Here is a 17023-nt window from a genome sequence, read left to right on the forward strand (position 1 = left end):
CCTGACTAATATTGTTTAACAATTAGAATTATTGTGATTTCACAAGCAGGTTTCACAAATACAATATACTCCAATACAAGTTTGAGAAGCATTAAATAATAAATGAACAGTATTTTCTAACATAGTTCTTTATTATAATTTAGTTAAAATAAATACAATTGTTATTAAGTGAGACAACATCAAAGTGGGCAGGGCTTTCTTAATGCATATTTCTCTCTTTTTAGAGATATTAAAATGCAGTCCTTGAGGGCCACTGTCCTGCAGATTCTAGCGATTGCATTTTTGCATTAATACTGCTTACTTTCTTTTCATTGTAAACATTTATTGTAAAGAAACTATATTTGAAGAACTAGTGAATAGGAAAGTTAAGATCAAGATAAAACCAAATGCCATCAGAAAGCCACAACACGTGCAACCTTACATCCTGTTTTATTTAAAAACAACTTGTCATGGTGCCCACAACATCAACACATGCAATTAATATTTTATTTAAAGAATAGCTTCCACTAATAATTAAAGATCAGAAACTTGTGTATTAAAGCTGAAGTTTGTCAACAACATCTGCCACAACACATACATATATTGCACCGATACCAAGCTCATACTTGTACTCGTACTCGTAAAAATACCCTGATACCAAACAACTTTGTGACAATTGCAGGTAAAATTTACATGCATTACGTCCTTACTTGGTTTCGCCCTTTTGAGCTTATTGGACACTGTTAAAATGGGCAAATTTGTAATGATAACCACATAAGAATGATTTGTTTTTTCATAATATGAGTTGAAGTTGTTAAAAATTAAGATGCTGATATGTCTCATTGTGTTGTTCTTAGAAAATTGCCACATGAAAAAAGTACAACAGGCATCGGTATCGGCGAATACCAGGAAAAAATATATATTTGTTATATTTATATTATATTTAATTTTTATTATATTTATATTAAAAAAATATAAAATTTATAAAACGGTTAGTTCCAATCCTTGATTCTGATGCTTTATTCACGATAAAACACGGCTATGACCGCTTCACCCAACGGTTCTGTTTATCACTGCACCCTGGTATTTGCTGGAACAAAGCTCTCCCACTCTATTGCTGCGAGTCCCCAAATATCAACCAAGAAACGGCGGGCTCCTCAACCACCAAAGCCTTCGGGCCCAGCCCGTCCTCCCCCTCCATCTGAGAGAGCACTCCGACCTCTGCCTCAACGTCAGGGATCACACCAGCCCTCATCTGCAAACAGCACTGGTAACTGATATGTGTTGGGTTCCCGCTACGTCAGCAGTAGCAATCATAAATATTTTAAGAACAAGCGGGCGCCCGATGTCCCTTTAGTTTTCCCTATCTCTGTCCTGACATGTGATAGAAAGACGAAGGCCCTCTCCAACCGCACAGCAATTCTATCTAATCTACTTCCTATTTTACGTCATTCTCAGATTGATACAGTGCCAAAACCAGTTACTGTTAAGTTAGCACTTCTGAACATCCGTTCACTAAAGAACAAAGTTAATGATCTTATCACCACTAACAACCTGGACTTCATGTTTCTAAATGAAACCTGGTTAGATGACAGCTGCAGTGCTACAGTCCTCAATGAATCAGCCCCACCCAACTTTACTTTTATAAGTGTCTGTAGAGCTGTTGTAAGAGGTGGAGGAATAGCTGCTTTATTTAAAGATGCCTTTCAATGCAAGCAAGTGTTACTTGGTGATTACCAGTCTTTTGAATATTTGTGTATTGTTCTAAAAGGTACACCACGCATTCTATTTACAATTATTTATAGACCTCCCAAATACACCTCAGCATTTGTTGATGAATTCATGGAACTTTTATCAACAATTTCCTCTGAATTTGATTATTTTGTTATTGCCGGAGATTTTAATATTCATATAGACAATTCAGAAAACAATACTGCAATTGAACTGTTAAATGTCTTAAACACTTTTGATCTGACCCAGCACGTGCAAGGTCCTACACACAATCGGGGACACACTCTTGATCTGCTCATTAGCAAGGGTCTAAACATTTCATCCACTGTAATCAAGGATGAAGCGCTATCTCACCATTTCTGTGTTTACTTTGATTTATTGATCTGTCCTGCCACTGATGCTAGATCTGTCTATGTCAAAAAAAGGCTCATTAATGAGAACACCAGTGAGGTATTTATGAATGCTATATCAAAGTAATTCAGGGTGATCACTGGTAGATGTAAAGCACCCTGGAGAAACACAACAGCAGTACAGCAAATGAAAAGAACATGCAGAAAAGCTGAACGTATGTGGCGGAAAACAAAACTTGAAGTACATTATAGCATCTATAAGGACAGTCTACGTGCTTTTAATGTAGAACTAGGCACAGCTAGACAGACCTTCTTTTCAAACATTATAAACAACAATATAAACAACACTCGCACTCTCTTTGCTACTGTAGAGAGACTAACAAACCCCCCAAATCAAGTTCCTAGTGAAATGCTCTCTGACAACAAATGCAATGAGTTTGCTAAGTTTTTCTCTGAGAAGATCAGTAATATCAGAATGGCGATCAATACGGCCTCAAATTGTACTGTGGTCAGTAAGATATCATTGCAACAACCTCAGAAATTAGTCATTCAGAATTTGACATAATTGATATAAAAACCTTGGAAGAAACAGTACAACTTCTTAAAGCATCAACTTGCAGCCTTGACACGCTCCCCACATCTTTTCTCAAAAAGGTACTTAACTGTTTAGAAACTGACCTCTTAAAAATAGTAAATACCTCTCTGATCACAGGCACTTTTCCAGAGTCATTACAAAAACAGCAGTTGTTAACCCTCTCCTAAAAAAGAGTAACCTAGACAAAACCATACTTAGCAACTACAGACCAATCTCAAATCTTCCGTTTATAAGCAAGATCATTGAAATGGTTGTTTTGAATCAACTGAACAAATTCTTAAACTCAAATGGCTATCTGGACAATTTTCAATCTGGTTTTCGTCAGCATCACAGCACAGAGACAGTGCTCTTAAAGATAATAAATGATATTCGCTTAAACTCTGATTCAGGTAAAATATCAGTGCTGGTGCTACTAGATCTTAGTGCTGCCTTTGACACAGTAGATCACACCATACTCATACATAGACTGGAAAACTGGGTAGGGCTCTCTGGGATGGTCCTCAAATGGTTTAAATCATACCTAAAAGGGAGAGGTTACAATGTGAACATGGGTAACCATAAATCTGAGTGGACATCCATGACATGTGGAGTCCCACAGGGTTCAATTCTTGCACCACTTCTGTTTAATTTGCTTATGCTCCCACTTGGTCATATAATGAAAAATAACCAAATTGCTTACCACAGCTATGCAGATGACACCCAGATATACTTAGCCCTGTCACCCAATGACTACAGCCCCATTGACTCTCTATGTCAGGGGTGTCAAACTCAATTTCATCCCGGGCCACATCAGCATTACGGTTAATCTCAAAGGGCCGGTTGTATTTGAACGACTGTATGAATGTATCAACTCTTTTATTACTGTACATTGCATAATTTTCCCTGCATTTGCTTACTATTGGTTTTGTTAATAACTCAATTAATACCTAGCTTTGAAAGTAGAAGCCCAGGCAAATAATGACAAAGTGTATAGAGTACAACTATTCTACAGATTATTTTAAAAATAATTGTTGTGACAAAAGCACATGTTGTATGTGAGTACAGTACACTCAAAATGTTCTGTTATCCTGCATTGTGCAGGTCAGAAAATGAGAGGCATTTTAGATACTAATAAAGAGTTTTACAATTTCCACCACAAAATTATGCATTTATTAAACACATCTACCCTCGCTTGTCATTTCTTGCCATCTTTACAAAAAAGCTGTGATTTTTTTACCTGGCTTTGAGTGTCGGACTGATTGACTGACGTCTCATGAGTTCAGTGTTGTAGGCTACAGATCAATAGATTCAATCGTTTATTAAAAGTAATCAGTTCAGATGAGTCATTAGTTCGCGTATTTAGCGGGAATAGACGCGTAAAAAACCAATCCCAGCTGGACATCGCGAAACATTTCTGTACACGAGACGGAAAACATTTTCTCGCTGGATCCGCGTGAGCGGGCGCGAGAGAGGGAGAGAAAGAACGAGCAGATACTGTCCGTTTCCATATGCGGAGGTCGCATAAGCAGCGTCATCAAGCCTGGTTTATTTAAGTTAACTGACCATTACATTCGCAAGTCATACGCATATTACAAGTATTTACTATAAACAAAGAATAATATTTAACTTTATAATTGTTAATATTCTGAGTCTTGATGACGAATGCAGCCTGGAAATGCGACCTCCGGAGGCTGCAGCGTTCGCATTCAGACACGCCCACTCTAGTAGTGCGCTCGTGCGGGGCACTGCTCGTTCTTTTTCATGCAATCATCAACATTACCACTATAATTACATTACAAAAAGACTTTGGCGGGACAAAAATTAGTTTTGGTGGCTGCTAAAAAAATCTATATAGGAAATAACCTGCAAAAATAAAATTTATAATAACAATAAAATAATCTGTAAACTCTCGCGGGCCACATAATTAACATAATTTGTAAACTCTCGCGGGCCAGATGAAATGAGGGGGCGGGCCGGATTTGGCCCGCGGGCCTTGAGTTTGACACCCCTGCTCTATGTAAATGCATTGAGGAAATTAACTGTTGGATGCGTCAAAACTTCCTCCAGTTAAACAAAGACAAAACTGAAGTCATTGTATTTGGAAATAAAGATGAAACTCTCAAGGTTAATACTTACCTTGACTCTAGGGGTCTAAAGACACAAAATAAAGTCAGAAATCTTGGTGTAATTTTAGAGTCTGACCTCAATTTCAGTAGTCACGTGAAAGCGATAAGCAAATCAGCTTACTATCATCTCAGAAATATTGCCAGAATTAGTTGTTTTGTCTCAAGACAGGACTTAGAGAAACTTGTTCATGCTTTCATCACAAGCAGGGTGGATTAATGCAATGGACTCCTTACTGGGATCCCCAAAAAGACCATTAGACAGCTGCAGCTTATACAGAACGCTGCTGCCAGAATTCTGACCAGAACCAAAAAATCTGAGCACATCACTCCAGTCCTCAGCGCAGCGGTGGGTGGCCGTGGGCTTCCATGGTAGGATTAAAAAAAATATGATGGAACTTCTTACCATCATTTAACAAAATATTTTCTTAGTCATTTATCCAAATACTTACAAAATATTTTTTTCCTACTATGGAGGTCTATGATTGCTTGCTGCTGTGTGTTTGCCATCATTTCTCGTGGTATCTTCTTTCGTGTTCGTCAAAGGGGGGGATGTGTGCGGGTTTGGAGCAGCGTGGGGATGGGTGGATGGTGGCAGGGTTTTTCATTTTGAAGTGAATTATCTTTAACTCAAGTCACTTTTACTCCTGTTTTATTCTTTTTAACATTTTAAACTGTTTTTATTAAAATCACATTTATTTTCTTTAATTGTTATTTTAAATTCTCATATATCTTTGTTTTTATTGTGATTTTATCGTGTATCTCTTATTTTTACATTTTCTTTTTTATATATTGTTTTCTCATTTCTGTGTAAAGCACTTTGAATGACCTCTGTGTATGAAATGTGCTATACAAATAAACTTGCCTTGCCTTGCCTTGCCCTGCCTAAGCAACACCCTTAGCAACCACACGTATCACTTTGTTGTTTTTATTTGAGCTTTCATGCATATTACACATTGAAACATATTTTTGTTCATGGTCAGGGACTATTTTTTATAGCGGAAGGAATGCTTTTTATTGATTTAACTTCATGAAAGTTGCACTAATATTTTTTTACTTTAATATTGTGTGGTAACCGTTTTATAAAAGCAATAAGGTAGTTGAGGCAAGTGCTGTGTCATGAATAAGTAACGGCTGAAGGGGAAGGCTGTTGCTTCCCGTCGTGCCTAACAACGCCCTTCAGCCGTTACTTATTCACGATACAGCACAGACTCTTGTACCTTATTGCTTATATATATATTAGGGATATATTATTATACACCATGGACTGGTTCTGGAAAATATCTAACCTTAATTATTGTCTCAGGATCTGTCTTCTGAGTTCATGAATATCTTCTGTGTTTATGCTTGGTCTTCTTTCTTTAAGGTTAAAGAATGTGCGAATGGGGCCTGTGCAGATGTGACCCTTATCCCCCTCCCTTGAGCTGGCAGTTAGAAAGATTTAGTAACAAAAACGATTTTTGAACGGAACATCTATTACTGGGAATGATTATATATTCTGTCTGGGGTATAAATGCTGTTTGCTGTTGTGGCAGTGAAATAATAAAGACAAAAAAGCTTACAGAATGGTTGCAGAGTGTGAAAAAGAAAGACGCTCACACTCTTACTTTCTATCTTTTTCCCATCACTCTTATGTTCCCTTTCAGTCGGTCACTACGACGTCACGTCGTGACCGACGAATTGGGAACTCGCTTAGAGAGACCAATCTGCTTCGAATACTACTAAAACGCCAATGAACTTGGCATTGAGATATTTGCATAATGCTGGCGCCGCCCCGCCAGGTGCGTATATAAGCAGCAGGTGCAAATAAGGAAATTAGCTTTTTATCGCTTCGAAAGCCGGCAGTATCTGCTACTGAGAAGCTACTCTACTCTGGTGGGATTCGATTGCTGAAGTTGGTTGGACTAGCAGTACCACAGCGGACGCTTCGCTTAATTCCACGACTCTACATCTTTATTTTGTTTTGAGTTTAGTGTGTGCGTTGCCTTTCCCTGTGCGCATCATCAACTGAGCATCTGAGTGAATTTCCCTAAAAGAGTGATACGAGAGAGCTTTGTGCCTTGTTAAAGGCAGCCACTCTCTCGTATATCCGGACATCAGCGTCCTTTTCAGGATGGCTTTTTGTCCGTGCGATCTTGGGTGCGGCAAATACATGGGTCCGAAGGACGGTCACGAGCGTTGTCTTTCGTGTTTGGGCATCGAGCACGCAGAGGCAGCGTTCGCTGGGGGTAAGTGTTCTCACTGCGAGAACATGTCCCTTGTGGATTTGCGCAGACGGTTGTCTTTCCTCCGGGAGAAACGCAACCCTCGTCATGCGAGTGCTGAACGCCGCCACGGTGCGGCTGTGAAGCTCTCTAAGGACGACCTGCGCATCACTGTGCTGAGCCGAGCGGGGGATTCGTCCTCAGGCTCTCAGCCTCCTCATCCACAGCCGGTTGATGTGCCGATGGAGACTTCAGCGTCGTGTTCTACGATGTCTCTAGAATCCATCGTGCCGCCCTCCGGGTCCACCGACGCCGCAGCATCCGAGGGTGGGCCTCCTCCCCCTGACGTGGACCCCGACGCCCTTCCTCCCTCTGGTCGGGTTGGGACGCCGGAGTTCGATCCAGAGATGGTGGCCGTGCTCGCTCGAGCGGCGGAGACCGTAGGGTTAGAGTGGGTTCCCCCCCCTCAGCCCGAACCGTCCCGCCTGGATGATTGGTTCTTTGGAGCTGCCCGGGTTTCACAACCCTCTCCACCGGTGCCTTTCTTCCCCGAGGTGCACGAGGAGCTGACTAGAACCTGGAAGTCGCCGTTTTCCACGAGATTACGGCCGTTTCAGCCCTCCCCCCTCATCTCCCTCACCAGCGGAGCCGCTAAGGGTTATACGGGGATCCCTCCCGTGGAGCGTGCTGTCGCGATGCAGCTGTGTCCGGCACACGCTCCCTCTTGGAAGGACCGCCCAACCCTCCCCTCTCGTGCCTGCAGACAGTCCTCCGGTTTAACGGGCGCTGCCCACCAGGCATGTGGAGAGGCGGCTTCAGCCCTGCACGCTATGGCGTTGCTGCAGGTTCACCAAGCGAAGGCCTTGAGGGATCTGCACGAGGGAGGACACGACTCGCCTGTCCTTTCGGAGCTCCGGGCTGCCACTGATCTGGCTCTTCGCGCTACGAAGGTGACAGCGCAGGCAATCGGTCGTGCCATGTCCACGATGGTGGTCCAGGAACGCCACTTATGGCTATGTCTGGCGGACATGTCGGATGCGGAGAAGAACAAGTTCTTGGACGCTCCAGTGTCCCAGGCTGGCCTATTCGGTGAGTCGGTGGAGTCCTTCGCCCAGCAGTTCTCCGCCGCCCAGAAGCAGACAGAGGTGATCGCTCAGATCATGCCCCGGCGCAAGCGACCTGCATCTCGCCCTCCAGCGCCGGCGGGCCCGTCTGCTCCTCGCCGAGGGCGCCCTGCGGCGGCTGCCTCCGCCCCCCCCACTAGAACATCTTCCAGGCCACGGAGGGGGAACAGCCATCGACAGCCCGCCCCGCCCGCCCCACCCGCTTCCCGTGGTAAACGGAAATCGAAGCGGCCCTGAGACGGGCGACCTGGATTTGGATGGGATCACTCTACGGGAGACGGTGACGGCATCGCTCCCTCCACCGGTAGAGGGCCGGATGGAGAATCTTTGGTTTCGTTTTGTTTCTGTTCCGCCGGCTTCTCAGCCGGCACCCACAAAACCACAAAAAGAGTGCATTCCTATTCCTTCTCCAGGTCTCCAGAGGATCGAGAGAGATGTGAGCGGGCATTTACATGCTCTTCCTCCCTCTCCTCTATCGCCAGCGGGTGTTCTGAGGAGTTCCAGCTCTCCGCTGAGGAGACGGGACCACCAGCACCCTCTTCGGAGTCTGTGCTCTCCGCTGAGGAGACCAGACGACCGTCACCCTCAGCGGGCTCAGGTCAGTGTCACACACACACATACTGTAGATACTTATGCTGTCCCAGCAGACGTACCGGCAGTACCACCTGTCCCGCTCCGCCGCCCCCCCGCGGGTACCCCGGTAGTGCCGTTAATTCCCCTCGTACGGTCCCTGGGGGCTTGGCTTCAGCTTCCCAGCCCGTCTCGTTGGGTTTTACGCACTGTCCGCCTCGGTTACGAAATACAATTCAACCGGCACACACCCAAATTCTCGGGCATTCGTTTCACCACGGTGAAAGCGTCCGATGCACATGTACTGCGTGCAGAGGTCGAAGTCCTGCTGGCGAAGGACGCGATCGAGCCGGTCCCTCCAACCGAGATGAGATCGGGCTTCTACAGCCCGTATTTTATAGTACCCAAAAAGGGCGGGGGGTTACGACCGATCTTGGATTTGCGCGTTCTGAACAAATCTCTGCAGAGGAGGTCTTTCAGGATGATAACACCGAAGCAAATATTCAATTCAATTCGCCCCCAAGATTGGTTTGCGGCTATAGACCTGAAAGACGCGTACTTTCATGTGTCCATTCTCCCTCGTCACAGACCGTTTCTCCGGTTTGCATTCGAGGGACGGGCATACCAGTACAAAGTTTTACCGTTCGGGCTATCCCTCTCTCCCCGTGTGTTCACGAAAGTAGTGGAGGCGGCGTTAAAACCCCTCAGAGAGAGCGGCGTTCGCATATTGGCTTACCTCGACGATTGGCTTATAATAGCGCATTCTCGACGGACGCTTTGCGAACACAGAGATTTAACGCTTCGGCATCTCGCCCGTTTGGGTCTTCGGGTCAACTGGGAAAAGAGCAAACTCTGCCCCACGCAGAGGATCTCTTTTCTCGGGATGGAACTGGACTCGATCGATTTATCGGCGCGTTTGACAGAAGAGCGCGTCCAGTCAATTCTGACTTGCCTCGGTTCATTCCGAGGGAAGAATGCGGTCCCGCTGAAACAATTTCAAAAGCTCCTGGGGCATATGGCAGCAGCAGCGGCCGTGACACCGCTCGGGCTGCTCCATATGAGACCGCTTCAGCGTTGGCTTCACGATCGAGTCCCGAGGAGAGCGTGGCGCGCCGGCATCCATCGTGTAACCATTACACCTGCGTGTCGCCTAACATTCCCCCCGTGGTCGGACCCCGCGTTTCTCAGGTCCGGTGTGTCCATGAGACAGATCGCTCGGCATGCTGTTGTACACACAGATGCGTCCGACACGGGCTGGGGTGCCACGTACGACGAGCTTACAGCTTCAGGGGTGTGGACAGCACCCCAGTTGCACTGGCATATCAATTGCCGAGAGTTGTGGGCAGTATATCTGGGACTTGTACGCTTCGCTACGGAGCTGCGAGGGAAGGATGTACTAGTACGCACCGACAACACTGCGACCGTTGCGTATATCAACCGTCAAGGCGGTTTGCGCTCCCGTCACCTGTCGCATCTCGCTCGTCATCTCCTCCTTTGGAGTCAGAAGCATCTGAGGTCCCTTCGTGCCATTCACATTCCGGGCTCGCTCAATACAGCAGCGGACGCGCTTTCTCGAGCTGCGCGCCCCGGCGAATGGCGACTCCACCCCCAGACGGTCCAGCTAATTTGGAAGAAGTTCGGTCGTGCGCAGATAGATCTGTTTGCGTCGCCGGACGATACCCACTGTCGCCTATTTTATTCACTAACCGAGGGCAGCCTCGGCGTGGACGCATTGGCACACAGCTGGCCTCGGGGGATGCGCAAATATGCATTCCCCCCAGTGAGCTTAATCGCACAGACACTGTGCAAGGTCAGGCAGGACGAGGAGAGCCTTTTACTGATCGCCCCATATTGGACGAGCAAGAATTGGTTTCCAGAGTTAATGCTCCTCGCGACAGCCCCTCCCTGGCGGATTCCCCTGAGGAAGGACCTTCTTTCTCAAGGAGGGGGCACATTATGGCACCCGCGCCCCGACCTGTGGGATCTCCATGTGTGGTCGTTGAGCGCGCGCAAGGTTTAGGTGATTTACCGCAAGCGGTATCTAACACAATCAACGCGGCACGAGCTCCGTCTACGAGACGGGCTTACGCGTTTAAATGGAACCTTTTCGTCACCTGGTGCTCTTCGCAACGCGAGGACCCCAGAGAATGCCCTATTAACACCGTGCTTTTATATCTTCAACATAGGTTAGACGGTAGGCTGTCACCCTCCACCATTAAAGTTGATATCGCTGCTATTTCTGCTCATCACTCACTTATTAACGGCAGAACAGTTGGCCAGCATGATTTGGTTGTTAGATTTCTAAGAGGCGCTCGTAGGCTAAACCCCTCGCGCCCTCCTTCTATTCCTCCCTGGGACCTGTCCATGGTGCTGAAAGCCCTTCAGGCCCCCCCGTTCGAGCCTTTGCAGTCTGTGAGTCTGAAGCTTTTATCAATGAAAGCTCTGACCCTGCTAGCATTGGCCTCAGTGAAGAGAGTAGGGGATTTACATGCATTCTCTGTTGACGACTCGTGCCTTCAGTTTGGTCCTGCTGCCTCAAGCGTAACATTGAGGCCCAGACCAGGCTACGTGCCCAAAGTTCCCACTACTTCTTTCAGAGATCAAGTGGTGAGCTTGCAAGCGCTGCCTCCGGAGGACGCAGACCCAACCATGGCTTTGTTGTGCCCCGTACGCGCACTGCGACTCTACGTGGATCGCACGCAAAGCCTCAGGACCTCAGACCAGCTCTTTGTTTGTTATGGTGGCCAGCAGAAAGGGAAAGCTGTCACTAAGCAGAGGATGTCTCATTGGATAGTTGATACTATCGCCCTGGCTTATAATCTTCAGGGTATTCCTTGCCCCTTTAATTTGAGAGCGCACTCCACACGGAGCGTTGCCTCATCTTGGGCTCTAGCTCGTGGTTCCTCGCTAACAGACATCTGTAGAGCTGCTGGTTGGGCGACACCTAATACGTTCATTAGATTTTACAGTGTTCGTATTGAGCCTGTATCCTCTCGTGTTCTTTCCTCACCAGGGGGAGCACGGAGAACAGTCTCACAGGTCGGCTTGCAGCCTCCAACTGATGCTTCATAACTGTGTCAGTATGGAAGGCCTTCAGAACAAAAATGCGTAATGGTTTGAATTGTTCTTCCTCCGCTGCCCTGGCAGCCTTTGTTGCGGAGCATTGGCTGTCAGCCTTTCACTAGCTGTATCCTCGCGAACCTACGTGTCTGGCTCGGGCTCCACATTGTGTCCCACCGGGTTCCTTTGTGAGTATTTTCCGTGGGGTTAATCCTACCAGCCCACGTTTCCCTTAGCAGAGCACTGCTTTGCTTACACAGCCACGGCTGTCTTTATTCCTCAACTACGGTTGACTTTCGCCCACCATTAGCCCTTAAGACGGGTGGTGGCTTCCGCAGCGTTCCTATCCCGCTCAGGTAGGGCGCTTCCCAGTCGCTGGCACTTCTGTGGGGTTAAAGGAACATCTAGTGCCCGGCCTTCTGCCTTAAAACCTACCTCCTCCTCCTTAAGTGGAACCGGAGGGCTTTTACGCAGTCACTGGAAGAGGTCAGCCCCTAGTGGCGTTTTGATAGGGATTCCCAATTCGTCGGTCACGACGTGACGTCGTAGTGACCGACTGAAAGGGAACGTCTCGGTTACGGATGTAACCCTCGTTCCCTGAAGGAGGGAACGGAGACGTCACGTCCCGTCGCCACAGGTGCTGCCACCTGCTGTTACGGCCGGTCACACTTTCCGGCTTTCTCAGCGAAAAAGAAGCTAATTTCCTTATTTGCACCTGCTGCTTATATACGCACCTGGCGGGGCGGCGCCAGCATTATGCAAATATCTCAATGCCAAGTTCATTGGCGTTTTAGTAGTATTCGAAGCAGATTGGTCTCTCTAAGCGAGTTCCCAATTCGTCGGTCACGACGTGACGTCTCCGTTCCCTCCTTCAGGGAACGAGGGTTACATCCGTAACCGAGACGTTTTTCACACAATCATAAACACTTATAACCATTTAAAGAGGTGTTTTTCTTGAAGATTTGTGCATATTATGAGGCCCTATATGAGCACATTTTCTTTCTGTGTGTCTGCAAATGAAATGCTGTGATGTTTGTAATGTTCTTATTTTTTATATGTGAATGTTCTTTATTAGTTGTGTTTATTGGCTTTATGTTTGTATTGGATGGAACAGAATGGATGGATGTTTGTATTTTAAGATACAAACAGAAAATACAGGAAATATGTACACAAAATTCAAAATAATTTTCAGAACTAAATGTCTTCTTCAGGCATCTGTCGGTATTTAGTGAAACACATCTTGAGCTTTTTTGAGGAGACTGAAGTCCTAAAGTCATTCAATAAGAATTAGAAATTAGGATTTAATTAGGATTTTTATTAAATTTAGGCTGCCTGCTATTGCTCAAGTGGAAGCGGAGTTTACCCTAAATACTTAACACTTCAGCTTATACTTTTATACTGTTTTTAACAAATTTCCTGTATTTTCTGGTTGTATTCTAATAAAGAGACAGAAATAATTATATATAATCACTACACAATTGCAAAAACAACAAATCTAATGGTAGCATGGTGGCCTAAGACTTTTGCACAGTACTGTACAATGTGAATATGTACTTAGATTGTGCAACAGTATGTCAAACAGACTACACATCTGCCATTTTGTGGTATTTATTGTCTTGTATCTTTCTATCCCTGGGTATAGAAAATGTGTACATGCATAGCCTATATTCTTTTGATATCATATTTTTCAATTTGATTGTTGTTTTTGTTGTATACAGGGATAAGTGGCTTTTTTGGAAATGGAGATATATATCAATTAAAAGCTCTCGATGAGCCATTTCTGCTGCCAAAATGACACAAGTGAACTCTTAATCAATTTGGTATTTGAAGATTTACACAAAGTCTGATCAAACCGTGGAAATGTCTTTGTTCTGGCCCTCCGGTGAAGTTGGTGTTATGTAATTTACGACCTTGGTTCTCACCTTACCAAATCCACTTCTAAGCTTCATTTTGACTGCTGGAAAAAAACCTTTAGTTTAGAAAAAAATTTAAGAGATATAATTAGTGGTTAAAATATAATTAACTGATGATGTACACCATCTACAGGTTGATTTAAAAACAAATTCTAGACATCCCTGGCATGTCCTTGAAGAAAGTTGGAACTTATAGGGAGTTTCTGAAAGATGAATAATAAATATACTTTTCCAGACATTGTTTTGACATAAATTTAACATCAATTTGACATCTTATTTCCTGACATCAAATCAAAATCGATTTAATGTCAATGATATTGACCTGAGATGTAGGAACCAGAAAAAACATGTCAGATTGATACCTTTGTTGGGCCTCTTTACAACCACAAGGAAATAATTACAAAATATAATGAAAATATGCATATTCATGCACGTCATACATGTTGGTCAAAATCTTGACTATTTGTTGATGTCAAATTGACGTCAAGGTGCCCGCTGGGCTGTATACTCTTACTCAACAGGAAATGATTACAGTATAAACACAACCAAACCCTTTTCTTTTACCAAAGAATACCAAGCCAGGAATGATCTCATTATTCATCACCAACGCTAATCTTCATGTGTTCGACTTTATGATAAAGCGGCTGCGCAGACCGATCGATATATGACTTGAAGTTACCGCGATAGCGATGAGAAAAAGCATACAGAGCAGTCTAATCTCTCGTAGCTCACGCGATACTTTGATATTATACGCCTTACAATCTGCGTGCTCGAGGGGACAGAATTGCTCATGACACCTGTCGAGTCGAACCCCGCCCCAGAAGAACAGCCAGTGGGTGGTATTGTCGGAAATGTCGTGTTTTTTTTATGGAGATCGGTTAACGTCCTCTGACTAATATCATACTCGAATGAATTGGTGTAACGAAACAGAGAAACGTGTTGCCCGGAGGTAAGACTGTTTTAACCTTTCTTAGTATGTAGTGTAAACAACCAGTATAAATGTAAATAAAGAAAATTATGTAGAGACCAGCATTGGTTTATTAATAGTAAATGATTATTTGGTCTAAGTAACAAAGAAATATTGGACATAACCATAGACATACACGCCCTTTGTTACTGTATGGATGCGGAACGTCTTTTAGCTTGTTCGCTAACATATAAAGATACAGATTTACAAGGGGAAACAATAAAACTAAAATGGATAAAAGTATGAAAATGCACTGTATTTATTTGAAGTATTATGTCAAATCATATGGATGTTTATAACACTAATGTATATATATTTATTGCTTTTTTGTCTGTCTCTTATGTTTAGTTTCTACCTTTGCCTTGTTTCGACCTTAAATTCACAGGATGGGATGTATCGTGTGGTATAACATTGTTGCGCTTTTTCTGTTTCTTGCGAAGAGTGCACATGTCAGTGGTGAGTAAGTTCTGTTTGTGTTTGTGAGCTTTCATTCAAATAAAAAGTCAGAATATTGGTGTAAAAATTTTTTCAAACGGTTTTGTAAATCACCCAGTGACGTTAAGACAGCTAACACTGAACAGTTTGAAAATCCACATACTGTACTAGTTATGGGCTATGGTAACTAGTTATTTTCTTAAAATCAAATCCTTCAGAAAAGTCTGTGAAGAACAATATTATCCAAGGAAGACAATACATAGCAAAACAAGATTAAGGCACATCATGATCCTGGTCAGGGTCACAGGATGCCACCCAGAATTAGCCTTAATCTTATTTGTGTAAACATGCCCAGGAACACACATGATTTCTCTTTAGGCTTTATAGCTGCTAACGATTACGAAATACATGCCTAAGTTATATTACTGATGGGGCAGATCAAGGCTGCATTTCCTGAAACCTTAACACGTACGCTGTTCTTAAAGGGATAGTTCAGCCAAAAAAGAAAATTACCTCTTGATTTATTCTCCTTTAAGCCATCCGAGATTTTGAAGACTATCATCTTTCAGACAAACACACTGATTTAAAGTCCAAAAAAGTCCAACCACCCTTCACAGAAGTAATCCACACGGCTCCAGGGGGATAATAAAGGCCTTCTGAGGGCAATCAATGCGATATATATTAATGAATATTAAAACTTTACAAACTAGCTTCCGATAACAATCCGATGCTTGTTCGTGAGACAGTGCGTTTCCAACATATGACATTGGAAATAAAACTTTGATTAATTATAGCTTTTTGAAGTATCAAAAGGACACTCCACTTTTTTGAAAATATGCACATTTTCCAGCTCCCCTAGAGTTAAAATTCGATTTTTACCATTTTGGAATCCATTCAGCTGATCTCCGTGTCTGGTGGTAGCACTTATAGCATATTTTAGCATAATCCATTGAATCTGACTAGATCATTAGCATCGTGCTTAAAAAATAAACAAAGAGTTTTCGTAGTGATATTATGTAGCACCTAAAATTAGTCCCCTTCTATTGAAAGTAACCAAGGGGACTATTTTTGGGCACTGCGTAATATCACAGTTGTTTTATTGTAACCATGTTACAGCAGCAAATTTCTTGATTTTTACACCAGAATGAAAGTATAGTTGAAAAGTTTCGTTGCAAAACGAGATATTTAATTACTCTGGGTTCGGGCTAAAATTCCGAGCTCGGAGCCCTTCGATTACATGTTAATGGGAACTCATGAAATGCGGGGCTTTGACAAGAAAGACAACAAAGAGCCACAACATTAAAAGTGTGAGGTAGACAGGTGAAGTAATATAAAAAATTGAGGATGCAGGCATCGTGACCCATTGCAGCGCATCAAGATATCGGATCGAATCGAGCCGTTAAATAGTATCCATAATTGAATCGTTAGACCAGTGGCGATTCACACCTCTGCTATTTATAAACAACCATTGCCATATGCCAACCATGATGTTACCATAATCCAACAAAACTTATTCACCTGTGTTAACCTGCATCAGCATTTTGAAAAATGGCTGAAAGTCCATTTACATGAGGATAGGAGATCAAAATGTAAGATGTGCATTCCATATGAGTTCTAGCCCTAATTAAGCATAATTGTACAAGGTAGTAAAACTATTTTAGGTTCACCTGAAAATTAAATTGCATGGTTGAAACGCTGTACTGTCGTCTTTTAGGACAGTAACCACCTGCTCTAAAGCATATGTTTTGTGTTTCCACAGCGCAATGTACACAGCCTGCTGTAAAGGACAATATGAAATTATTAGATGAATACCTTTTAAACACAAGTTTCTCAGATGCAGCCCAAGTAAAATATGAGTGTAATCCTGGATATGTACCAGTTAACATGAGAGCCTCTAGAAACATTACCTGTCAGGGAAACCAATGGTCAGACCTTGCCCTCGAATGCACAAGTAAGTCTTTACCTTTGCTTTACATGTATTGCCCTACAAACA

The 17023-nt window shown here is 43.8% G+C and overlaps 1 protein-coding gene across 1 annotated transcript in view; it reads left to right on the top strand.

Annotated features, from left to right (window-relative positions):
• Nucleotides 1-14329: 14329 nt before the first annotated feature.
• The window catches only part of rca2.1 (regulator of complement activation group 2 gene 1), a 40183-nt gene continuing 37489 nt past the window's right edge, over nucleotides 14330-17023 (top strand). The window contains exons 1-3 of the mRNA XM_073813058.1: nucleotides 14330-14577; nucleotides 14981-15051; nucleotides 16790-16981. Of these exons, the coding sequence (XP_073669159.1) occupies nucleotides 14537-14577; nucleotides 14981-15051; nucleotides 16790-16981 (304 nt within the window). The 5' untranslated portion in view covers nucleotides 14330-14536. The remainder of the gene's footprint in view (nucleotides 14578-14980; nucleotides 15052-16789; nucleotides 16982-17023) is intronic.

Source organism: Paramisgurnus dabryanus, chromosome 21, assembly GCF_030506205.2.
Source record: "Paramisgurnus dabryanus chromosome 21, PD_genome_1.1, whole genome shotgun sequence".
NCBI lineage: Eukaryota > Metazoa > Chordata > Actinopteri > Cypriniformes > Cobitidae > Paramisgurnus > Paramisgurnus dabryanus.